The 26,120-nt window shown below is 41.9% G+C and overlaps 2 protein-coding genes across 2 annotated transcripts; both read left to right on the top strand.

Annotated features, from left to right (window-relative positions):
* Positions 1-4,836: 4,836 nt before the first annotated feature.
* On the top strand, positions 4,837-12,930 carry ankrd6a (ankyrin repeat domain 6a). Its single transcript, XM_041953165.1, has 14 exons — positions 4,837-4,986; positions 5,092-5,190; positions 6,352-6,450; positions 6,563-6,661; positions 8,370-8,468; positions 8,625-8,702; positions 9,488-9,592; positions 9,772-9,960; positions 10,234-10,386; positions 10,622-10,774; positions 11,004-11,117; positions 11,258-11,561; positions 12,181-12,521; positions 12,745-12,930. Exons 1-14 carry the CDS (start codon positions 4,837-4,839, stop codon positions 12,928-12,930), a joined length of 2,169 nt encoding a protein of 722 aa, XP_041809099.1.
* A 5,330-nt stretch (positions 12,931-18,260) lies between these two features.
* On the top strand, positions 18,261-20,801 carry LOC121617965 (gap junction alpha-10 protein-like). The gene is made up of 2 exons (XM_041953164.1): positions 18,261-19,679; positions 20,763-20,801. The coding sequence occupies exons 1-2, from the start codon at positions 18,261-18,263 to the stop codon at positions 20,799-20,801; spliced, it is 1,458 nt and encodes a 485-aa protein (XP_041809098.1).
* The last annotated feature ends 5,319 nt before the right edge of the window (positions 20,802-26,120 follow it).

The raw sequence follows: 26,120 nt of genomic DNA, 5'->3' as shown, positions 1-26,120 counted from the left end.
CATATCCTTCCCTGATTCGTCACTCATCTCTCATGCGACCCTTTTCCAGAGAAAAGCAAATTACATCAGCCTTGAGCATGGATGAATAAAGAGAGAGCCTTAACTACCAGCAGTTGATTCAACAGGGATAATGAATTACAGCCATTGCTGACCTCTATGCCTGCAGCTGTTGTGCATTTAAATTCTGCATTTCATCATGCTGCTACTGGCTACATGCACTGGAGGCAAGCTATTGTGTGTGTGTGTGTGTGTGTAAATAATGGAACTGTTTGAGTATCAGTGTTTAAAAGTTTCATAGTGAATGATAGCTTTGGTTAGCCTGCTGGTCATGTATTCAGCTACATGTTATTTAGCAGTCATATATGCTAAATCATTATCTATCTGTTAGCATTTAGCAGTGCAGCAAAGCTATTGTAAATTAGTACAGTAAGAATACATTAAAGAGAAACGCTTAAAGAATAGCCCAACTCAAAGAGTGCCTGCATATGTAGGCTATTAGACTATAAGCATCATTTGCAATTGCAATTAACAAATGTGTTCTGATACGTGGAGGATTTGAGTTGTCTTTATTTAGAAAGACACAAGACTACGTTGAAAATGCAGCGCAGTGTATCACAATGATGTAAAATAAAGACAAAACACAATCCTGCTGACAGTGTTTTTATAAAATTTGCATAATCTGGGAGGATTCTGTGAATGACAGTCATGTTTCCCTGCCTCATCATTTTTGTCCTGTTTTGTCCTGACAGTCTACTGCCTCTTTAAACACCACAAGTTTTAACATGAAAATGTCTTAGTGTGAACTAAGCCTGAGCTGCAGTGATGAAGCAAGAGTAGTGTGGCGCGTTAACGTTATGATATTGTAATGAAAATAATAACTAGTGCCGCCAGTTCTGCACTTTAGGCTGGTGACTTGGCGTTCTCAGTGACTATAGTTGAAGCTTTGGGTCCCAAACTGAATAAAATGGAACTTCTAATGCATGTTTACAAAATAACACTCACGAGGTCACACACAGTGACAGAGAGAAGAGAGGCAACTTACTGTACCAGTCCTGAATCAGGACCAGCACTATCTGGATCAAGAACAAATGTGTACCAGCTTGTCACATAATAAAGCCTCTGATGATCTGAGCGGTGGATTTCATGCTTGATAATAACCACACAGTGTGTAACCCAGCTGTCATTATACAGTACTATGACCTGACTCGGATTTCAATTTAACTGGGAATTTTTTTCTCGATTCTGTTTCGTTATCACGTGCGACAAAAGCTCAGGTTTAAATGGCAACTTTTCCAGAACGGCAGGGTAAGTCAGAGATTTGATCTGGGCGTCGTGATCCTAATCCTCACAGATATTTCAGAAAGATTCACCAAAGACATGCAGGCCTACACCAGCACAGTGTGTGTGTGTGTGTGTGTGTGTGTGTGTGTGTGTCCTGGAGATTCAGAGCATGCTATTTCCCAGACAAGCTAGAAGTCAGCTGACACTTTTTTCTGTAATTTTCACATCAGAGATGAACTGCTCATAAACACGATTAAACCTTTTTACACTACCATGTGCATGCACATGTCAATGGAGGGATAAAGGTATTATTGTGGGTATATGTACTACATTCTCTCTCTCTCTCTCTCTAAGCTGTAGTGCAGTACAACAGCTGGCATCCTCTCGGCACATCTTCACACACTGAGTAGCCAGCCTGCTGCTGTTGCAGCAGCATCATCATCCTCTTACACACCACAAACACAGCTCCCAACTCTTTGAAACGCCTTTTTGGATTTTCAATGGATGCAACTTCGTGCTACAACAGGGAGCAACTGACGTCCGCAGGCTCTATGGAGGATCAGGTAAAACCCATGGAACTGGACCATGCGCTTCTTTTCTGAGAGAACCTGTAACTGAACAAACAAAAGCCAGCCTCATGTGGAATTAATCACACTGAATAAGTGTTTTAACAGCAGCAAACACTAGAGCTTCTTTTTTCAGTCCTACTGGACACATGCTTTAACATTTTTAAGAATTTTATTTGTTAGATCATTTGTTAGCCTTTAATTAGTCATCCCCCATTTACGGTATCCTTACAATAGTCTTGCTTGTGCTACACTTTCTATTCTGGCAATTCAAATTTTATTCACAGTGACTCAGGATTAGTGTAAATGTGTTACACTGACTTTATGTTTCAGTGTTTTTTACGTTTGCTAACTCAGATTTTTCTATGCTTTCCATTATGTTTTTGTGGTCCTATTGAGGCACTCACAGGACGTGGTTATAGTTGGGGAAAGATGATGGTCTTGTGCCCTATTTCTGTTGCATGGTTCAGCTGTTCTTTTTCGGTTTTCCATTGGACCTGGTAGCCGGTAGAATTTTTTGGTATCGCCTTGATCGAGGTTCCAGAGAGAGAGAAAGAGAATCGTCACTTGTGCTGCACAGAGCAAAATGACTCGTCTCAGTATCTGAGCCCTGATGTAGTGTTTCCCATTCTGTGAAACAGTTAGTCTTTGCTGTGACAGACAGCCGTCTGTTCGATATACTCCATTATTCCTGTGTTTCTGTGTTTGTGTCACGCTGAAGATGATCACAGCAGTTTTACCCAGTATCTCTATGACGATCAGATAAGAATCCCGCCAACACCGAGGGGGTGCTGTCTGCAGTGGAAAACAAAATCGAGAAAAGTAACCGGAGTCATACCATGCAGAGGAAATGAGGGTTTGGTTAAATTTTGAAAGTCAGCAGTGATTTGAAGCACAATGCAGGACATGCACACTTTTTTCAATAATTAACCAAAACCACAATCTCACAAACCATAATTAAAGTTTTTTTGTTGTACAGACGAAACCACACACAGGACATTAGATCCAAACCCCAGTCTCTGCTACGTCCACCTCCACCCCAACCACTTCTATAAGAGGTCTGTGTCGAACAAGAACATAGAACAGTGTGGACAACAAAAGGCCTCTACCAGTGAATATAATCCAGACAGTAATCATGTTTACCCCTTTAATAATTTCTCTGAGACGATTTCAGTGTAATGAAATGAAAAAGGCTGTTCTGTAAGCCACTGTTTGTAGGCTGAATGTGTCAGTTTGAAGGAGTCAGAGAGACATAGTGTGTCTCTGTGTGTTAGCTGTTGTAGTGGCTTGAGGGGAACTTGGTTAAGTATTACAATTAGTTTAGTCCAGTGGTTTTTAACCTTGGGCTCATGTCACAAGATTAATCTGAGGGACTGTTAGATGAACAATGTGTTAGGAAAGAAGAAAGAAGTTTTTTTTCTCTAATTTGTTGCCTTTTTGTGTAATAATACTTTTACTTCTTCTGGCCTCAAATTGTTACTTAAATGAAACAATCAGAGCAATTTAGAGGGGAAATGTGTTTCTGGTGGAGCTACTTACAACCCCTACCAGACATAAGCCAAACAGGCTGGGAAGCATTGGCTTCAATTTCAACAATGCATTTTATTTCATCAATGGATCATATGTTTTTTATATAAAATCCTGATCTGTGAAGGACAAATGCAGTGAATGTACATGTACAATATTTGCTTCTGACATGTAGTGGAGTGTAAGTATGCGGCAGGAAATGGAAATATTCAAGTAAGGTACAAGTACTTCACTATACTGAACTCATACTGCACTACTTTGTACCACTGCTTGAGTTGATCAAGGGTAAATGTAAAGAATGTCATACAGTGCACAGTAGTGTCATTACAGATGTGCAGATCAGCCTTCATCGTGTGGGATGAGAATGTGCATTTATACAGAAAATCATTAGATGTGTGTGTGCCACAGGTGGGATTAGTGGAGAGGACTGAGTGGGAGTGAATGATGAGCCCAAGTGTTTCAGTGTTGTATGTACACACGCTTTGGATTCAAGACTGTTTCTAATCATACACGAAGATTAAAGGCTGACTCTTTGCACAGAAATAATCTGAGCTCAAGTACTGCAGCATTGACATGAAATCCTTTGTCATCTGGGTCAGATGCTTAACAATGAAGGAGCAGGACAGTCAGGATGAGGATTCAGGTCAGTGGTACTTAGTGAATGAGCCAACAACATGTTAGTGAGGTGCATATGTGACAGACAATATCTGACATTGTGGTCTGCTGAAAAAAACATGAAATGAATATAGTACTGTCCCTACACAGGGCCCCTTCACATGATACTATTTATTCATTCACATTCGCACAGTGAGAAATGTTCATAGAAAAGGCTCTGCAGCTCCCCACAGCAAGAGCTAAAGCATAAAATAAAGAGAAGCCTTTATTGATCTCTAGAGGGGGAATTCAGCCCAGCAGTATGATGTGTGATTTTATTCCGAATTTTATCACCAGTGTTTTAAATTTACAAAGACAAAAATACCTGTTTTGCACAGGTGGTGTCATTCCCTCAAGCTGTGACAGGGTGTGTGGAAACCATGTCTCCACAGTGGCACAGTCAGGGTTTCAATAACCAGGAGGCCAAGTCCTACTTACCAACAATACAGCAATTAATTTGGCTTGTGAATTTTCACAATCTGCTTGGACCATGATTATCGCTGCTTGTAGCTGTATTAAAGATTCTAATTACTAGTAATTAGAATTTTCAAACATTAGCATTGAAATTTCACTAGGATTGAATAATTGTATTTTAATATTGCCACTCGTCTACCTTCAGGTACTGCAAAGCAAGTGAAACATGTTATCAGTGGGACTGAACTCAGGTAATAGACTTGGCCAGTTGCCTTAAAACTGGGATATACCTATATACAAGCCTTTGATAGGAGTCATTCATCTGAAGGTGTGCAGGAATGTGCTGTTACAACTAATGTTGTAGTTACAGAGTAATGTGTGTGTGTCAGCCGTGATGAGTGAGCAGACGCTGGTCCACGTGCCTTCACCACCATGGCAGGGCCTGTGTCACCAGACAGCCCTGCACCGGGCAGCCATGGTGGGGAACAGCGACGCCGTGGCTGCTCTGATTAAAGGAGGCTGTGCCGTGGATCTGCAGGACAGAGTGAGTGGTGGACACACAGCACATGTCTGAACACTGTCACACAGATACAGGAAAAATCATATACGCATTCTCAATTTGTGTGGTTGTGTCCGATATCTGTTTGAGGATGGCACCACGGCGCTGCACGAGGTGTCTTGGCATGGTTTCTCTCAATGTGTCAAACTGCTGGTGAAGGCAAAAGCTGATGTACACATCAGGAACAAGGTAGGATCATAATAGTAATAATAATAAACTTTATATTTAACAACATTTCATGCATCAGTTCCATTTAGTCTCTTGTAACCTTCCACAGCAGCTAGACTTGCTTTCTTTCCAAAATAGCAGTAACAAAATGCTTCACAGAGCAGAAATGAAGATGAGAATATGGTGAGACATAGTTAAGAGACACAGAAAATTTTCCTATTGTATACTATTATACACATCCTTATTGGACATACATATAATATTTTCCACTTTAGATTTCTACCTATTGCCTGCTCGACCAACTGCATTAAACTGCAGCTCGGAGGATTCTGGATATTAATACTGCATAATCTTAGTCTCAGTTCTCCAAATGTTGATCATAAGTACATTAATACAGACATTTAGTGCATATTTATATTATTTTGTTAGGTTACCTTATGGAAGGTGCACAGAGGAATTTCATTTTATGTGTGATTTATATGCGTTGATTAATAGTGTAGCGACCTCAAGAACCAGGATGTCGCTTAGAGGATGAGATACGGGCCTATGGTCTATTTGTCTGACGCGCTCTCCAATGATCCGCCGACACAGAAATAACTTAGAGAAAAGTGCTTTAATGAAATAGATAATCAACTTAAACAACGTAGCAACTTAACAAACAGCGATCAATGGACTTAACATGTATGGTGCGGTCAACAAAAAATACAGCAACCCACTCAAACCTCTTCCTCGTGAACACAGGTGAACAGGTGCTTAAATCAACTAAGTGACACCGCCCATATTCCCGTGACCCAGATTCCGCAAATCACTGCCACCAATCACAACAAAAATACCAAAACAAATCAAGAGCATAATCAAACCTTTACCTCGCCTTCATGGCTCCTACAAATAACAAATATTCTTATGCCTGGTTGTGGTACTCCAGACTTCATTGTAACTCAAACTGAATACATACATATCCATTATAATGTGACAAGAATGGTTCTGCAGACCAAAACCACACCGAATATCACATTCAATGATGTGGACCATGTTGACAAACTCCTAGAATAACTTTGGGTCTGGTTGTTTTTTTCCTCTTGTGTCGTGGCGTCACATTCTCATGTTATAGCCAACAGTATAACATGAAAGTCCGCCGCAGAGCTGCATTTGCTCTGTACTAACTGTGTTATGTGCGTTCAGGCAGGAAACACAGCACTCCACCTGGCCTGTCAGAACGCACATGCTCAGACTGCTCGCCTTCTGCTGCTCGGAGGATCCACACCCGACGCCAAAAACAACGTGAGTCCTCCAGCACCCCACGATGCACTGAGCTCTCCATGTACCACGGGCTGTCCAGCAGTAGGGACTAGATTTACAGTGCGCTAAACTCTGAACTCTGTTGGTGTTCCAGATGGGGGACACATGTCTGCATGTGGCTGCTCGCTACAACAACCTGACCCTGGTGAAGATCCTGCTGAGTTCTCTGTGCCGTGTGTCAGAGAGAAACCAGGTACAGTATGTGCTGTCATACTGAAGAAAAAAAACCCTTCACACATTCGCATGAGTGTAAACACATAGAAACCACTCACACACAGTGTCAGGTGGTTACCCTGGTGTGTTACAAACTCCTCTTTTGTGTGTGTGACTTCAGCATTTGTCTTGTGTTACTGGTGCAGGTCTTGTGTACACATGGCTTAACGGGTGTGTGTTTACAAGGTTTTAGTGCAGGTGCTGACGGTGTTTTGTGTATGTAGGTGTGATTTTACTAATACAATATGTTGGGTTTGCTTGTGAGTGTGAAAGGTGAAGGTTACGTTCTACATAGGATGCACAAGATGACGCTTTTAATTTCCTCTTTCCTGTTTCCTAGCTATGGAATTTGGTAGAGTAAAAGCTCTGAGAGATTTATTTACGTAGCTGAAGTAAAAGTACGGAAGTTTAATCAACAAAATGTGATTTAAGTATCAAAACTAAAAACAGTTATGATGCAAAAGTCGCTTGAAGTTCTAGAAGATGTTTCGCCTCTCATCCAGGAGGCTTCCTCTGTTCCAACCGACTGATGGGGAGTCCCAGGCGTTTGTCTTATTGCAGGATCGTTGAGCCACCCGGCCATCATGTGAGTCGTTAGGGTCAGGGTTAGGGTTGACCCTAACGACTCACGTGGATGGCTTGTTGACCCACCCATTCACACCATGACTTACCCGTTAACACCCATTAACACTATGGCTCATGAACTTAATGACTCACGTGATGGCTGGGTGGGTAAATGATCCTGCAACAGAATAAATGCGTGGGACTCCCCACCAGTCAGTTAGAACTGAAGAAAAATAATTGGACTTTTTCCATCATTCTGTGAGCAGCCCTGACCTGATTTTCTGCTGCACACAGTGTGACTCTGAACAGCAGGGCAGTGAAACTCTCACCTTGCTGAGAAGTTGGAGGTTTGCAGCCTGTCGCCTGCAGCTCTTCATCTAACAGCTCACTGTGGCTGCTGCTTTGTGTTGCATCACTCCCTGCAGTGTATAAAACTGATCCGCTGTCAAGAAATGGCGGGGAAGACTGTTGTCTCGTTTTGTAGATGCATTTTAATGAACAATGGCAGTAAGTGAGAAGCTCCCTGACAGACACAGTGCATTTCCTGTGACTGCTTCATAATAAAAGCCAACTCATGCTAAATGCTTTTAATGTGGAGCTGCAGGAAATGTTCGGTTTGCATGAGCTGCAACTACAGCATTTTTTCCAAGAACGAGAATTATTACTTTGATAAAGCAACTCAAGTAAACAAATAAATGTAGTGCAGCAAGAAGTACATTTCTGTTGGAGCAGACTAGTAGGAAACTGAAACTCAAAATTGCACTTAAGTAAAATACTGGAGTAAATGTACTTGTTTACATTCAGGCTGTTAGTTAGTTTTCCTGGTTAGAACTGCTCCATTTAAACCCAAGTAAGTTAATTTATTGTTAATTTATTATTGGAGACTTTCTTGCCTGTAGACAAATTATACATTGTTCTATGTTCACCTGATCTACCATGCATTGACAATTAATGAATAATATTGGCCATATTACACTGTTCCGTCTATGAATTTTCTTAAAAAAAAAATTAAACTATGGAAATGGAAATTATGGGCCACTGAAAGTGTTACCAGAATAGAAACTGCAGTGAAGCACAGAAACACAAACATACTGTATTATACATGTTTCTGTGTTTGTGTGCAGAGAGGGGACACAGCTCTCCATGTGGCTGCTGCTCTGAACCATAAGAGGACAGTTCAGCTCCTGCTGGAGGCGGGGATTGATGGGACAATCAGAAACTATGTGAGTTCTACTTCCCACCATGCAACCATACATGTACAAGTCGAATGCTTAGTCCTAACAGACTGTGATTCAGTTATCCTGATATCACAAAAAAAACTGTCCTTAAATGATCATCTTATCGTGTGATCGAGTTCATGATAAGCTGTTCACTTCCAGGCAGGTAAAACAGCCCTCGACAAGGCCAGAGATAACAACCACAAAGATGTGGCACTTCTCCTGGCTAGAGCTCCTCAGGTTGGTACCTGCATTGTAAACTTAGGATATTGTTGTATTAGGTGTCAAGAATGTGATTTGTGTCTTAGCTGTATAACTATCACAACAACAGTTTTTAATAGCATTAGCAAACATCTTGTGTATTTTCAGGTTTATTGTTAGCAATAAATAATAAAATGTAGTAATTACCATTCACTGATGCTTTGATGCAAGGTGACTTACAAATAAGTGCTTTAGACTATAAGGAGACAACCCGGTCTGCTACAGAGTTCCTGATGTGACCTCATTCCACCATTGTGGAGCCAGGACAGCAAACAGCTGGGATTCTGTATGGCAGGAGCTGGGTTCCTCTCGTAGTGAGGGAGTCGCAGATTGACAGTAGCAGAGCACAGTGGACGGGCTGGGATGAATGGTTTGGCCATGTTCTGGATGCTAGGTGGGCCTGAGCCAGTCGCAGCATGGTAGGCAAATACCATACCATAGCCAGCGCAGGGTAGGGAGGAGAGGTTGTAGACCAGCTGGGCTGCTGCATTCAGGATGAGCTGCAGAGGTTGGATAGCACATGCAGACACACCAGCCAGGAGTGAGTTTCAATAGTCTAAGCACAAAATGAAAAAAGCCTGGACCAGAACCGGTGCCAACTTCTGGGTGAGGACAGGACTGCGTCCTATGGATGTTGTGGAGAATGAATCTGTAGGAACTGGTTGTCACAGCAACACTGGCAGAAATTGGAGAGCTGGTCATATAGTATCACACCCAGGCTTGTTAGGTAATGTAACCATAGCAGATTTTGTATTTGTCTTCAGGTACATCGCCTCATGCGAGGAAGAACAATAAGGAAGCGAAGAGAAAGACTGACCGCTGAACGCAGGACCCAGTCTGTCACCAGAGTAGACATTCCACCAAACAATGTAAGAAAATACCAGGAACAACAATACTTTATAGCATGTGGAGGAGAATTCTTATAACTGAGTTCGTCACATTAGGTCAAATCTTTAAAATTGCAGAGATTAAACAAAGGTACTAGTAATAATTTAATTGACTGCAGTTTGCATTTGAATTGAATCTCTTGTCTGTGGGTCCTGAGCAGGACAGCAGCTCTGTGGCGGAGGAAATGCTCAGCAGTGAACAGATGGAGAGCAAAACTGCCATCAAGGTGGGGCCTCACCAGCAGCAGAAGCAGCAGCAGCAGCAGCAGCAGCAGCAGCATTGCTACAAGACCGCGGCCGCCATCAGCAGCCCCTACAGGCACCGCAAGAGGAGAAGAGTCAAGGTGCAGGTAGGCCAACAACCAGCCACGCTGCAGCACCACTCCAGCACCCCCGTATGTGTTCAGGCTTCATATTGTTGACTTTGGTGCATATAATAAGATATAATGATGATATATCTGATTTCTGTATAGCAGACAGTAGGTAGTTAATGTTGTATGCGTTGTATGCAGGAAGCATTCGTTCTCCAAGCAGAATCCTTGCTGCTGCTCACATCTTTGAGAGCTCCATTAAGGCATGACAACTACATTTTGTAATCTGTTGCTTTTACTTTTACTTTGCAGGTTTTGAAAAAAGATGATCTGAGAAAAGGAAAGAATGACTTCCACATAACAAAGGATCTGCTCTGTGACGATGATGAAGATAGTTCTGCTCACGATGGAAAAACTTATCAGCTCTACACACTTTACCGTGACAAGGACGGCAACATCAGACAGGTTGCTGTTTGTTTGCTTCTTAACTGCAATCTGTTTTTTGTCACAGCCAGTGAATTTATCAAAACCACAATTCTTGGCAGAGAGTTAAAGTAAACCTTGGTTCCAAGCCTTAACATTTTCAACATGCTGAGCTATGTTGAGCACATCTGCAAGAAAAGACAAACCCCTATCAGAGTGCTCGATGGAGTGCTCGATGCTGAGTGTGTGGTTTATGACTTGTGACCACTCTCTTTAGGCACCAGCCAATGGATGCCGTTGTAAGCCCCTGCTCAAGAAGCTGGAGGGCGAACTGAAAGTCACGCAGGAGGAGATGAGGCTGCACATCCTGAACATGCAGGAGCAAGTCAGCGATCGGCTGGGCAAAATGGACCGCAGGAATAGACACCAGGTCTGAGTCTGCTCCCTGTCCATTTCCTTTCATACCTGCACTCTCTTAAACTGTTGGTTCAGGCTATTTCACTTTCATACCAATGTCTGTTTTTTGAATTGAAAAACTGAATCTTGATTTTAGTGGAAATTAAAGACAAGTTTCATGCTAGAAAGTTCCACGGTCATTACATAATAATTCAAGTTTTTCAGGTGATTCAGTCTCATTTTTTTGACTTTGGCTCGGGCAGATTAAAGTGTTAGACATGCTGAATCAGGAAAGAGCAGCAGCAGAGAGGAAGAACATGAACTACAGGATGGAGCAGAGAGTTGCCCAGGAGAGAGAGGAAGCCCTGATGACACAGGTATCAATCACAATTTACAGCTGACACTGGATTAATTTCTATGAAGGAACACATTGGGAGGTCTTATGTTATGTTTAGCTGTCATAACTGGCCATATAATTAAAACGTCTTGAAAAATTAGAATTGTTTCTTACCTCAAGCAGGCAGCAGTGACTGATGAATTGAAGAGGTGGTGTATGTCCCAGCTGAAAGACATGAACATCCACATCCCAGCCAAAACCCAGTATTACAAACTCCTCCCGTCACCGTCTGTGGAGCAGTCCATGGCAGATGCCGACCTGGAATCACTCCCCTTGCTGTCTGTGGTATCTGGAGACAGCAGCACGTCACTGGCTACCTACGTCAACATCGTGCCATCGAAATCTACACACAGTCTGGAAGGCCCAGAGCGAGAGCTGCTGGGAAACAGGACATACTTTGAAATGAAAGTGGACAGGTCACCAGGTATGTCAAAGAACAGCTTCTACAAGGAAGTCAATTAAAACATTTTATAGGGGCATGCAATGATTTATGACTCATCACTGCAGCCGCAGGTCAGTGGCGCAGCTCACAGTGACCTGTGACTGAAGTAACGACACAACGTTAGAACAATAACTGATTAACAGTTAGTCAACCTTTACGCCTTCTAAACTTAAATTAAAAGTTGGTTGTTTATGGAGATGGACACTCAGTGCTCAGTGTGCACACACATTTTGAAATGAAGGAATTTCATTGAAAGAAATCTTAACTCAATGCCCACTTAGCTTTCTCTGAAAGTTTCAAGTGCATCTCATGGAGGTGGATATTGTTTAGTTTTCAGATGTATTGTAGTTGAGAGATGTACTGTCGTTGTAGAAAAACTGAATCATCTCCATGACAACTAAGAAACTGCTGGACCACTTGAAAAGACAGAAATCTAAATTATTTGTGTGAATTAAGCAAGAATGCTTAATTCAAAGACAAAGACTTAGATCTCAACTATTGAATGAATTCTTGTTATTTGCTTATTGTGTTTATTTGCTATGAGAAAACAAAAACGTCATTTACTGAACCGATTATTCGGTATTAACACCTCTCCTATCAGGTGACTATGAGAACACATCAATGTTTCCACTGGGCTCTGCTGACCCCTTCAAGCAGTCTCCGGGACTGCAGGACAGTACCATAGCAGCAGTGGTGCCACTGTGTGGGGACGGCCTCTCAAGCAGCAGCAGCCTGTCCAGCATCAATGACCAGGGGCCCAGACCAATCCAACAGCAGGAACACAGCTGTGATGGACAATACAGGAAACACCTCAGAGAGCTGATAAGAGCCCACAGATGTGCAGGGATCCATAAAGAGAGCAGCAGGACGCTGGAGTTCTTCATTGACCCTCCCGCTGAGCCCACGTTCAGCCAGGAGAGGAACAACCTGCACGCCAAGGAGGTCAGTTCATTAATGACCACCACAGCAGTCAGTGACAGGCTTAGACTGGACCTGTCAATCCAGCAAACATACTGCAAAACCTGCTTTTCTTTAAACCTTATTGGATAATCCCATTTTACTACCACATGGTCTTATTTTTGTAATTTGTAAAATGGTTATTTCTGCAGGTTAATAGCTGGAAACATCTTCAAAAAAGATGAGTCAAGTGTCACTTTCTTATCAGGTGACTCAACGTTTCTTTGAGACGGTGTCCACTCAGCTGGAGCGTTGGTATGAGAGGAAGGTCGTGGAGGTGGAGCAGGAGACGGAGCTCAGAGCCCAGTGGGACAGGAAGGAGCTGTTGCAGCGAATAAGCGTGCTGGAGGAGGAGCTTCAGAAGCTGAGGACCAATGAGAATGCAGAGAGCTGACATGCCTGCCGGTGATTAATACTGGAGGAGACTTGTGGTGGAGACTCGCAGAGAATGGATGAACTTTTTCAATTTGATTGAACATTTAAAAAATTAGATCAGCTTCATTTACAGCAGGCAGCATTAAAATGAAAATCCTCCTTCCATGTTTTATTTTCCTTTTTTTTTTACAGTTTCACTACTGTTGCTGTTTAAACGTCACAACACTATGCAGTATAGGTTTTTTCCTTAAGCAAAGTCTTAAGGGAGAGTTGCAGACTTATGGAAAGTGTCCATAAGCTACATACCTGCAACAATAACCGCCTCCTTTCAGTCTACAGCAGGAGCAAAGATCTGTAAATATTCCACGTCTTATATTACATTTAACTGTAGTGTGAATTAGCCTGACAATGTGTGTTTCTGGTTTTATGTGCACCTTGAAAAACGAATGTCTTTGTTGAGACCCGTCATTAAAAAAACTGTCATCAGCATCATGTTGACTTGAGAGCACAGAGGAGAGAGTTTTTTTCTTTAGAATTTGAGTGAAATGTCTCTTCAGATTAACTGCAGCACCTTTTCACAGCTGATATTTTGAGTTGTCACAGCAGATGACCCATCAGTGAAATGAGCATCATTAATTACGTCTTAATTACGTAAATCATAAAAAGCAGTGTCAGCGAACCAGCGTGCACAAAATCAGGAGCCTGAAGCTGGTGCACCTGAATGGATCGTGCTGTTCCTTTACTCTGGCATGTCAAAACTTTTGGAAGTTTTGTGAAAAAAGTTGTGTCAATCCTCTGTGGTAATGGATAGTTTTCAAGCTGAGTTCACTATGTAGCCACAGAGAGCAGTAAAGGAGAGGGTATTTTGAACTTTAGTGTTGACTTAGCCATAAAGATCCACTGATTGGACAAACATACTTGGCTTGGAATATGATTTTTTCCAAAGGAAAAAAGTTAAATGCATCTATTATATGATCTATTATCAGCATTACATGTGTGTAAGTTGTGTACTGGACCACAGTTGGGTTTGAAACCAGTTGTGATGTCACAAAATCACTCACACATACATACATAAATACATGTCACTTGTCACTTCACAGGTGAATGTGAAAAACAAACTTGCACATAACATCAACCCTCACAGTGATGATCAAACATTAAAGTGGAGATACAATAAGCAAAACACATTTGAGTTTAGTCAATTCAGTTATAATTAGATGAGAAAAGGTAATGACACACAAACTCACTGTAAATAGTCCACTACATTAGTCCTGGCTCCAAAATCTTATCTTACTTCACCACTACTTATGACTGAAAGTGCACAAGTATTGTGAGCAAAATGTACTTTAAGTATTAAAAGTATAAGTATAGAGGGTTCCCCAGGAGCTGAATGGATAAGGTGCACACCACCTAACATCCATGGTTCAGTTCTGACCAGGGACTTAAGTTGCATGTCACTCCTCTGCTCTCTCTCACCCTGTTTCCTGTGTCTAGAGACTGTCTGCATACATTACATTACAATTCTTGGATAATGATTATTATTATTACTGTATAAACAGTATTTTAATGTTGCACTAATCGTCAGCTAAAAAAAGAGATGACACATTCGATAATTATATGCAGTGCATCATTTCTAGATGTTCATCATCAATGTATCCAAATATGCAAAACAGGAACTAGCTGTTGAATGAATGCAGTGCCGTAAAAAAGTGAATTTCTTTTCTGAATAAAAGAAATGCAAGTGTGAAGTTGCATAAAACTCCAGTGAAGTGCAAATACCTCAACATTGTGGGCACAGTGCTTACTTTGTTACATTCCTCCATTAGTTGCTGAGTCAGCTGGGTTATTAAATTAGTTGGACGTGCTAACAAGGATATCAAGACCAACATGTGGGTGGATGAGGTCCGCTGTCAACAAACAGAGAGTGGATAAGGTCCCGCCCTCGCTGCTCAGCTGTCAGTCAGGCCATCTGACGGAGCTCCTGATGAAGCAGCCGTTGGTTGTGTAACCCAATGATCCTGCTGTGACATCTGGCATGTGGCCTCAGCGACCACAGCAGCAGCTTCTGAAGGGAAAATCAAATCAATGCTCCATTGACTCTGTCAGAGCGCGATGGAAACCTAATTAAAGGCCCTCCGGGCACAGCTGGTCATTTTATGCAGCCAAGCACCAGGGCTCTCAAATCAAGCCAGTAATATGTACTATTGCTTTACTCTGCGCACTAAGGGAGGGGGTCTGGGGGCCTCCCTGATCAGGGTATTGTCAACATTCAATCTGTTAAAAACTCATGCCTTTGCCATGTCACTCTTTAACACTTTTTTGACATAAAGCAGCACATTCTGGTCAGAACTACACTGTCTCAGTACACCATACACACCTGAGCTAATGCAAGCACTGCAGAAAGGTCTGCAGAATGGATTAACAATGATCTAACAGTGCAAACACATGTCCAAGATATTTATGGGAAAAAATGCATTAGAACCTGTCATGTCTCTTCAAACGCCTCCTCTTTTAATACATGGACTAACACAATGTATTAGCAAACAGTTGCTTCTTGGAGTGTTCAGCACTCATTCAGATCTGTGTTTGTATTGATGAATTTAAGGCCAATTTTTAACTCTCCTGTAGCTTTTTTGGTCTCCACCACCTCCTAAATGCTCCACTATGTTCACCAGCTGGTCTCTATATGTGTCTGACTGTCGTTTGGTGCTGAGCAGGTGGTGTACAGTGGGTTTAATCGAGCTTTTGAGCAGAAATGGCTGCCTTCTGCAGCAGGAAACAGGGACGATGAGGGCTGTGACACTGAACCAAAGCAGTAAAGAAGCAGAGATGATATAAAGCTCGCATAAGAATTGATGACAGTTCTCTCTGGCTTCATCACAACAAGTGACACCTTCCTCATTAAACATAGCCGTTTGACCGATTGTTAATCTAAAAATATTGACTGGTGCAAAATTCGAAAACCAAATGATGCCAAGAGTAATCCCCAAGTCCCATCATGATCTTCATGTGGTTATTTTCTTTTTTCACTATTGAGTAATTTTCACGAGACTTTTACAGTGTCCTGAAATTGAAATTGAATTTACACAGCAGGGATGCCAGGCAGTCATGCATGCATGTACATGGACTGACATGCATAACCCCCACATCCCAAAATAAAAGCTGTTTGCAAGAGGGCAGGTAGGACCCGATCCATTAAACCACATTGTGCACATTAGCTGGGTGAACCGAGCTGAACTTAAATGTTAAGTTCTCCCTATTGGCTCAGTTACATCTTTATGTTGAGGGCACCAGAAGCAGACCCTACGCGAAAGACCGACCATACTCTGTCTCTCTCTGTCAGAGAGGGAGATATTGATGGCACTGGTTAGAATTGGCACTGTTGGCGTGGGAGATGGGAGGGGGGTGGGGACATTGTCCCGTCGGGAGGTGATCGATGCTCACATCCTGTGAACCCTGCATGTAACACGGGAGTGCACTCCCAACACACAGGCAGCCACAGCACACACAGATACACAGAGGAGAGCAGGGGGATGTGGACTACAGTTTGGGACTGGCACAAGAGGACCACCAAACATCTCCATGGGGTAGCCATACGGACACAGTCAACTCCTGGGATGCTTATATAGACATGATGAAGTGCACCAAGAGGCAAAGAGGGAACCCACACCAGTGATATGTAAGTGCTGCTGAAAGGCTTGATTCATTGAATGGAGTCATTTGCTATAATGCCACGCTGGTCCAGGAATGACTCACATGTAAGAGTCAGAAGGCCGAAATAGTAATTGGAAATGTACTTTTATTTACTGTTGTTATGGTGAAAATAAAGTAATGGTTCCAGCTGAATTTCTGACCTCAGAACAGGAAACCGTTTCTTTTACATATTAATGGAAGGGAAAATTCACCTTAAAATAGGCTTTGCATGTTACTTATATAGCACTGCACAGCTACATTTTAAGTTGTGTGTGTCTGTGTCTGTGTGTGTGTGCGTGCGTGAGTGCGTGTGTGTGTGCCTCTGTATCAGCATGGGCTATCTGGTGAATGCGCACCAAAAAATAGCTGCTGGTCATGGCAGCGGCATATCTGACACTAGGACGGCTGCACACTAAGCTCCAGTGATATGACCACAGATGGTCTGTTTGTGCCCCAGCTGGTCTTTTTCAAAGCCAACTGTGTTCAAACATCAGCGATACCGTAAAATCACTGCAGCTCAGTCATCTTGTTGTTGTCCCATGGTGTCATCCAGACACGACTTCTGGCGCGACACCACAAAATGTATGATCAAACAAATGCTAGATCTCTATGGCAGCAGACAATATAGTGGTAATATACAAATACATGGTAACATACAGTTTGGCTTTTCTCTTCTTCTCTTTGGTCCGACTGCAGCTCGTTTTTGACGTAGTTTGTACAACACATGATTGACAGTTATCTCCTTCAGACAGACATCAACATGAACCCTGCTACATCTGATTGGACGAGCACACCACCCGCCAGGATGTCAGTGGTCCATTTAAAAAATGGAAAAACAAAGCAGCTTTCAAATTTCTCCACATTTAGGACTGTGAATCTGTTTAAATTATACATCTAGAACATCTCATTGAAATGACTGTTTGTGGTGTTTGGAAGTTTTGAGGGCCTTACATCAACTTTTAGACACTCCCCTCAGTCTGATTGGTCCAGCGTTTATCTCAAAGCATCCTCAGCGTAAATGTATTTGATTCTGGTGATAGTCTACTTGTTCTTTTCTTGTCAACAAATTCCACGCACACATTCAAACAGTGAATGCAAACAACAAGTATTATGTGGGCATCCAAATATCTTATTCCTCTGTGTTATAGGGCTCCATCATTGTCCAAAACAATTAAAAACACATCAATGAGCCACACTGTTGCCCTTAGTGACATGTTCCTTCATTACCATGAACTCACACACTGTTTACTTTGACTCGCTCACATACACCATGCTGCTGCTGGAAATACACGAGAGCACCAACTGTGGATTATCCGCCGCTGAAAATGGTCCCCAGCAAATGCACTATGTCCTCCTCCTCCACCTCTGTTTGACTGAAACAGGAAAACTACAGTGTCCAGCTGTTTAAGGAGAGCATCCTATAAACCAAACAAAAATGGTCTTTTCAAATACAGCTTTTTTCTAAAAAAAGACGGCCTGATGGCCTGAGCGACACAAATAAAAGTTATAATAAACTGTACCTTTCCCTTAGAATTTCAGAGTGAAAATGTATTTAATATGTAATCTGTTTTTGTTTGGGTAATGTGTTGTGTGTGTCTTCATGCTGTGTCTTCACAGATTGAGGTCATGTGGCATTGAAGTGGTGTGAAGCTGACCATGGGTGACTGGAACCTGCTGGGCAGCATCCTAGAAGAGGTCCACATTCATTCCACCATCGTGGGCAAGATCTGGCTCACCATACTCTTCATCTTCCGCATGCTGATCCTGGGCGCGGCCGCCGAGGACGTGTGGGACGACGAGCAGTCCGAGTTCGTCTGCAACACCGACCAGCCGGGCTGCAAGGCTGTCTGCTATGACCGTGCCTTCCCCATCTCCCTCATTCGATTCTGGGTCCTGCAGGTCATCTTCGTCTCTGCGCCCTCGCTGGTCTACATGGGCCACGCCCTCTACTGCATCCGAACGCTGGAGAAGGAGCGCCACCGCCGACGGGCCCAGCTGAAGGAGGAGCTGGACGATGCCGAGTTGGCGTTGGACGAACATAAGCGCATGGAGAGGGAGCTGAGGAGGCTGGACGAGCAGAGGAAGGTGAAGAAGGCTCCTCTCAGAGGCTCTTTGTTGAGAACTTACATCATCCATATCCTTACTCGCTCTGTAGTGGAGGTCTGCTTCATCCTGGGCCAGTATATACTCTACGGTGTCCAGCTGGAGCCACTCTTTAAGTGTGAGAGGCTGCCTTGCCCCAACAGTGTGGACTGCTACATCTCCAGGCCCACGGAGAAGACCATCTTCATGGTCTTCATGATCGTCATTGCTGGCGTGTCACTTTTCCTCAACATCCTTGAAATATCCCATCTGGGCATGAGGAAAATCAAACAGACACTGTATGGAGAGAGGTACACAGAAGATGACAGTTTGATTTACAAGTCCAAGAAGAAGGCATCCTTTCCGCACCTCTGTGTAATGAGCAATGTATCACCTCACAATGGGCCTTTGACTCAGACCTTCAAAGTGATTCCAGAGGCGGACATGAGGTCTCCTCATTACAGCACTGGGCTCAAAGCCAACCAGGACGCTCCAAGACACAACAGCTTGTCTCATCTGGGACACAGTCAGACCAGCTATATCTGCCCCCAACCTAGGATGCCACCCAGGTCTGGCCAGAACTGTGCAATCCAAGCTCCACAAATCCATCGAGGTCCAGAGGTCCGCACAGCCACGGTGGACCACCACCCAGCCTGGGCTTCTGCTGTGTCCAATGTGGAGGGGAGTACAAGCCATCACGAGGACCCCCCTCAACCAAGCCATTTGGAAGCTCTGCTGTCCACGAGCACCTTAAGGCCCAGTGCTATCAGAGACCTGGAGGAGGATGAGCGAAGGGAGTCAATGGGGAGCGAATCCCTTATCCCCAACCCCAGGAAGACCAGCTTCATGATCAGGCCACCATCTGAGAGCTTGTCCTCCATCAGTCGCTCCACGAGCCCTTCATTACATACCTCAGAGGAGTCGGACGAGCTGGGCTCCCTGCAGGGAGACATGCCCATGATGCCGCCTCCCGGTGGCCGAAGAATGTCAATGGCAAGTAAAAAGCAGGAATGATGTCATGTGTCCAATCACAAGTTAAGAACGTCGAAGGCAAAGTTGTAAACAGCCGAGTACACCTGACAGTCTGTATATAACCAACAAATTTGGCCAAAACACCCAATACCAAAGTCGAAATATTGTGATACACAAAGAGACAGACATCTGACAGGAATCTCTTTGCCCTTCAGTTCTGACTGAAGGATGAAAGAAAGGAACACAAGGAAGCAATGTGCTGCCATTACAGACTGCACAGGGTGGACAACACACACATTTTTCTTTTGTTGTTGTAATATATCAAGCATGAGATCAGATAGACAAATAAAACAAAAATCTAGATAAGACAGAATCTAAAATAAATACAAGTAAGAATACAAGTTTCTTAATAAATGACATTTAAACACAAAGAATAATTATAAAAAAAATCAAAATGCACAATCAGATTCAATATGAATCTTATTGATTATGACTAACCCTTTATAAACACACATATCTACAGAGTGGAACTCACACTCTTAAATCAATTTGTGCACACTAATCAGTAATTCATGCTCTCAAATGATTGTGCAATGGAATTAACAGAGCATTGAACATATGTTAAAGGCATGTCAAAGACAACATGTTGTTCATCAGTGGAGACTCATGGTAATACTGTCCCTTTACCAAGCCAAAATGTTGACTAAACAATCTTACATTGCTTAATAACTTCATCTATGAATTCATCTGATCCGCTCTTACAAATTTGGTGTTTTTTTCTACATGTGCAGGGCTCCACAGTTTCTTTTTTCATTTTCTATTTTCTCAAAGTTATTTAAGTGCTACCTCGTCAACAATGGCCTGGAAAATAAGCCAATGATGATGTGAAGGTACCAGGAATGTTTTCATAGAAAAATGTAAAAATGTGGATCGATGTAAAGGATTTATTCATTATTATATTCCTGTTCCAAGATGTGAAACTATTCGTGTACCTTTACAAACACTGCTGACCACTTGAAGAATGTTAGGAGCAGTCTCTGCTCTGTGTTTTATGTCCAGCTCCAGCCACAGTCTAAATCAAAGCTGTCTTCTTGTCTTTTTCAGAGTATGTTTCTGGATATCTCCTCTATCATGAAGAAGTGAAGCGACGGGGCTAACATGACGGCTGTAGGAGCTGTGTTCCGCAGCCCAGCTGGGTCACAAACAGGGGAGAAACTGTATCAATGATCCAGCCATCAACATTGATCCACCGCTCAAGTCACGTGGGGCCAAAAGCAGTCAGTCAGTGCCAAAGCCCAGTATGTTCTGAAGCACCTTATAATGCCTACATGTGGGTACAAACAGGAAAGGATTGTATTGTTTTAAAAACATCTCTCCATGTGTTGGCTGAATTTTTGAGAAGTGCAGAAACAGCACAGTGGATTATGGAGCAAATTCCTCAGAGGATTGGTTTGCTTCTGTGACACGGACTTCGCAAGCTTAAAATACCTTTTTGTAAGTCGCAGACCTGAATAGAATATGTATGTATCTGTGCATAGTCATTTGTATACAGTCATTTCATGAGAAACTATGATACTTTATATTATATTCAGATTAAATGCTTCTTAACAAAACAGTAATTGCTTTGTCAACAAATACTGAATCAACCCCACACTGTAGAATTCTCATGCTTTTTATTTCTCAACAAAAATTGCCTGGGCAAAATGTTTTTTTTTCTTTAAAACATTTTTCTTATCAAAGGAACAAAACATGACATGTTGCACGATATTTACAAAAAAATATAAACAAAACACAGGCCATCTGAACATTCAAAGATAAAAAAAAACTAATCGAAAATGCTGAATCTGCATTTAACAGTCATTGCAGGTACTCAAAAAAGGACACGTAAAAAATGGCTCACCAAAATATACAAATACAATGAAGTAACCACTGTAAAAAGTTAGAAACAATGCCACAGAAACTTTTACATTTCTATCATACAGTCCTTACCCATACGAAGAGGTATGCTGAATCATCCAGGTAGATAAGTGCTTTGAGTCGGTTCAACTAAACTTAAATAACTTCTAAAATCAGGATCTGAGATTCAAGTGGCCCAGATTACCGCATTCTGTAAACGGATCAGATTCAATAAGTACTTCCTTCACTGTGCCGCCACGTGCTGTCATTGCTAACTGAAGGCATTGGATTCCAAATACTAGCTTCCATGAGGGACAACACAGCAGCACTGCACTCATACGCAGTGTTGTCCAGCTCTGAAGCAGCTCAGTCCCCGGTTTGACGTTATCCTCATTTTCAAACTGTCATTACAGGACCACACCAGTGGTTCTCTGTTCCTGCAGCTGACCGTTTCCCAAATCATTGTTTTCTGAACGTCGTCCGGGCAGCGAATGCCTTTAACGTCTTTCGCCACAGTTTGATGATCGAATTGCAGGTACCTGAAACTTGCCTGCGTCAGGTTTTACCCTTGTTGTTCGAATCAGCTGCAAGTGCAGACTGATCTGAAAATCCTTGATTGCATTACCACACAACAACAACGTTCCTCTGGCAACATATAATAATAGGTTGTTTGAATTCTTGTACCATGCTGAAATGAAGTGAAACCACATCCGAGTGTGCTTTTAAAGTGTGGCTGACAGTAATATAAGGTATGTGGAATTTACAGTCAGTGGACTAAGACAGGAGCAAAGAGAAACCATTGCTATGGTCCTTTAAAGTCTATTATCACCATTCTGAAACTGAAATGCGCTCGTGTTACAGATGCTCCACGCTAACTGGTCAACTAACACTGCTAGGCACTGATGACAGCGGGTGTTCTTGTGTATGGAAGATGATTAGGGCCACTCACTTCTGAGATTAATGTCAGCAATTTGAGAAATAAGTCAGTCTTTTTCCATAAAACTGTGGCACCTGACTGTTGCTGTGCTCTAATCATGTTCCATACATGTGGAATATGGTGCAGTGCCCTTGTTGAACCCCGAGTGCTGAGAGTTGGACAAAACGCAGTGCAACCAGCTGGAAATGTGAAACTGTTCACATCTCTGCACCAAGTACAGCCTTCAATTAAAGCAACAGGTGGTGTTGTTTGCATTTTAGCATGACGAGAAGAAGAGGAGAGGTAAACTTCACAAATCAAAATGAGGCACAGAATCATTTCACGTCATCTGTGTTATGTTCTGCAAAAAGCTTCCGTATGTGGTGCAAAAAAAGAGCATGAACATTAGCTAATCAATATTTTGATATCAGAGTCTGATCAGCACATTTTTTTTTTACGTCGAATGAATTATTTAATTCTACAAAATGATTTGATGCCTCATTCTGATGTTCACTCCAGTGTAGCTTCCTTAAGTTTTCTTGAGCTTAATTACGGAAAGCAACTGGTTGATTACATCAAGTCAGTTTAGATCTTTTAAACAGTTGGATCTCTGTTAAGGTGTTTTCCTTGGTGACACTTCAAAGATCATTTGTTTTTTTTCATATGGAGGCCCACAGTGGTCGAAATGAAATAAATAAGACCTGATGTAGCAAACAATCATATAAAAACTGTGTGTCACTGTCGCCACACAGTTTCTTAAAGTTTCCTCTGAACCACAATCCTGTGATCCCTTACTGGATAGTTTGGCCTCTGTAACCTCTAAGGCAAGAAATTGTAGCTGCACTTGTCAGATGCATTTTTCTCACAAATTCATCAACACTTTCAACTTATGTAAATAAAAACGAACTTTATCAGCTTCTCTATTCAACTTAATTCCCAGGTCTTAATTATATCTTTACAAAACAAAAAGAACAGGTAATACACAAAATTGTAAACATTCTCACACCCCTTGAAGTTAAAATATTACAACTGAAGTAAGTACATGTGCGAATTATAAATGAAGACGTATTTTTGGTGAAATTGTCAACAATAAAAAAAATACAACCATTAACAAATCAATTCTAAGAAAGGGTAGTGACCTACATTTTACATCTATGCAATTTCCTCTACACCCGACCCCAAACCCCAACAACAAGAGTCCAAATAAATAAATGAACGAGTTCACATTAAGGAATTACAGTCTATGAAAACCAGCTGAGTCGTGTTCTTCAGTGTACTCTGAGCATGTAGTACATTCTAATGAGATTATCATTGGCTAACAGGTCCTGTGGTGATGTCATGAGTAGGATCAGCACTCTTTCCTTTCAACACCAGGAGGATTTGTTCTAATTCTTTAACTTCTGTTACAGCTAGCATGGCCAGGCTGCCACTATAACATGGATTCACATGGTCTGAATTTTAGAGTTCCCATATTCCACTTCTCTCAGAGCGTTTTACATTCGCAAAATCATACAGGGAAAAAGCAGCCCTTACTCTGAAGAGTTAAAAACAAATTCTGATGATTCAAGTGCGATGAAGCTTCAGTTCCAGATTCTGGTTTGACCTTCCTGTGCTAAACATGACTTCACCCTAACCCCTGTGGACAAAAAGGAGCCCAAACACATCCAGCCGCGGTGCCATGGGCGTGTTCCACTGTGGAGCTGACGGTGCAGCGGCGCAGTGCTGGGCAGCAGCACTCCCCCCTGCCACGTGCCTTGCCATCGACTTTTCAACAGCAGATGAATTTGGCATCTCCCTAAATCAATAACACGCCAGTGTGTGTGTTTGGAGCTCTGAACTTCATACCATACACTATTACTGATTTGTAAGTAGAAATTGATCATTTTGCTTAGTGTTTGAACAAATTCACACACACGACGTGTGAAGTTGACAATGTCGGTGTCTTACACCAACATACTGTACCAAATACATTTAGCAGGGATATCTGTCTTATGTACAATACAAGAACAGTGCAGTTAAATACATGATTACCATAAGTACAAACATTAATTCTCACTACTTATAAGACAATAAATAAATGTGTGAAAAAGAGCACTTACAGTATGATTTGTTTAAGCTGCTGTTTAAAAATGATCACACCAGTGTGTTTAAGGTTTTGCCAATTAAACATAGATCATGAATTCTTTACATTACAACCATCCATTTTCCAAAGAATGACAAAGTGTTTGACATTTTCTTCTTTTTTCCACCATCCAGGAAGGTGTTGGTTTCCTTTCTTTTGACATATTGATAATTCAGAATATATAAATAAAGGTGGAGCGTTGCTCAGGTGAGACATCCATCGTATGGGCATTACATCTGTAGTTACTTCTGATCATCATTTCATTCAGTCACCGTTTTAATTTGCTGGTTCAAGTCAACCTTTTGTAATAATTCCAGGGAACACCTTATTTAACAGGTGCATTACTCCTGTATAACCAATATAAGATAAAAAATATAAAATTAAAAAACTTCAGAGGAAGTTATCTGGCCAGGTACCAGGTCATTTGGTACTAACCATACAATTGAGTTCAAAGACACAATATCCATCCAGTCATTCATTTGCATATTTAAGGCAAAAGAAGGAAAGGAGGAGGATGTAATGCTGAGTTTTTAATCTCCATAGTTTAATTCCTGCTTAAATCATAATAACTGTACAACTGACTGAAGATCAGTTTAAACATAATCATGTAAAACATTTTGGTGGAAATTTCAATCTTATTATATTATTATATCATTAAATTGTATAAATGATGTACCGTGGTTATATATATATATGTAATGTTTGAAATTACTGAATGAATTGAAATTAAAAGTAAGTGGACCAAGTTGTCTCAGTCTCCCTTTTCTCTACCAAATGACACAGTCCTTTCCCGGGCCCTTCCACTTCCTTGTTAGGGCATAACGGGGAGCCTGCACAATGCATCACCCAGTTTGACTACCATGTATGCAACTTTGACTATAGCAAAGCGGAAATGATGTAATGATCAACTTTCAACCAGTTGTCCTGCATGCTGATGTTCACCCTGGGCACATATTAATCAAACCTAATGGAAATGTGACAGCATTCTTTGGAAAATGGTCAGCAGAAATAGAGGCTGACACTGGTGCGGTCCTTCGATCTATGCAAACACCAAGCGATTAGCCTGGGACTTGCTCTAAGTGCCGGCGTCACAATGCGTTAGCTCGTATTCAAAGCCAGGCGTCGCTTCCTGGAGGAGCTGGGCAGTGCTTCAACTTCGTCATGTAGTCCTGTCTCGTAGTGCAGAAAAGAAAAAAGGGAGGAGAGAAAAGTGTAGAAACGTCCATCTGAGTACAAGAAAAAGTAAAAGTGAAGCTTGACAAAAGCAACTTTGCATAATGACAGTTCATTTGACCATTTCATCTAATGTGAAATTTAAAAAATACACCTTTGGTAACATTTTACTTTGAAGTCCTGTGTCACTCAACAATTACTAGACCGCTGAAAGTGTCAGAAAAAGGTAGGCTGTTGGATGTTGCACCATATGTTGAATTATTTCAAGGATCAGTTTGAGAAATCCATGGATTTGTTTTCCTTCTCAGAGGGAGGTAAGAGGATATCAGCCTCATGTCTGTGTGTTTAGCACAGA

Source organism: Chelmon rostratus, chromosome 15 (assembly GCF_017976325.1).
Source record: "Chelmon rostratus isolate fCheRos1 chromosome 15, fCheRos1.pri, whole genome shotgun sequence".
NCBI classification, from domain to species: Eukaryota; Metazoa; Chordata; class Actinopteri; order Chaetodontiformes; family Chaetodontidae; genus Chelmon; species Chelmon rostratus.
The sequence above is the reverse complement of the archived record's forward strand: the minus strand, read 5'-3'. Positions and strand labels throughout refer to the sequence as shown.

Bases quoted from the DNA above. Each gene is read 5' to 3' on its own strand.
- ankrd6a (XM_041953165.1), top strand. From the start codon at position 4,837: ATGAGTGAGCAGACGCTGGTCCACGTGCCTTCACCACCATGGCAGGGC. The intron at 9,593-9,771 runs GTAAGAAAATAC...GGTCCTGAGCAG, and splicing joins TAGACATTCCACCAAACAAT to GACAGCAGCTCTGTGGCGGA. The intron at 10,775-11,003 runs GTCTGAGTCTGC...TGGCTCGGGCAG, and splicing joins ACCGCAGGAATAGACACCAG to ATTAAAGTGTTAGACATGCT.
- LOC121617965 (XM_041953164.1), top strand. From the start codon at position 18,261: ATGGGTGACTGGAACCTGCTGGGCAGCATCCTAGAAGAGGTCCACATT. The intron at 19,680-20,762 runs GCAAGTAAAAAG...TGTCTTTTTCAG, and splicing joins GTGGCCGAAGAATGTCAATG to AGTATGTTTCTGGATATCTC.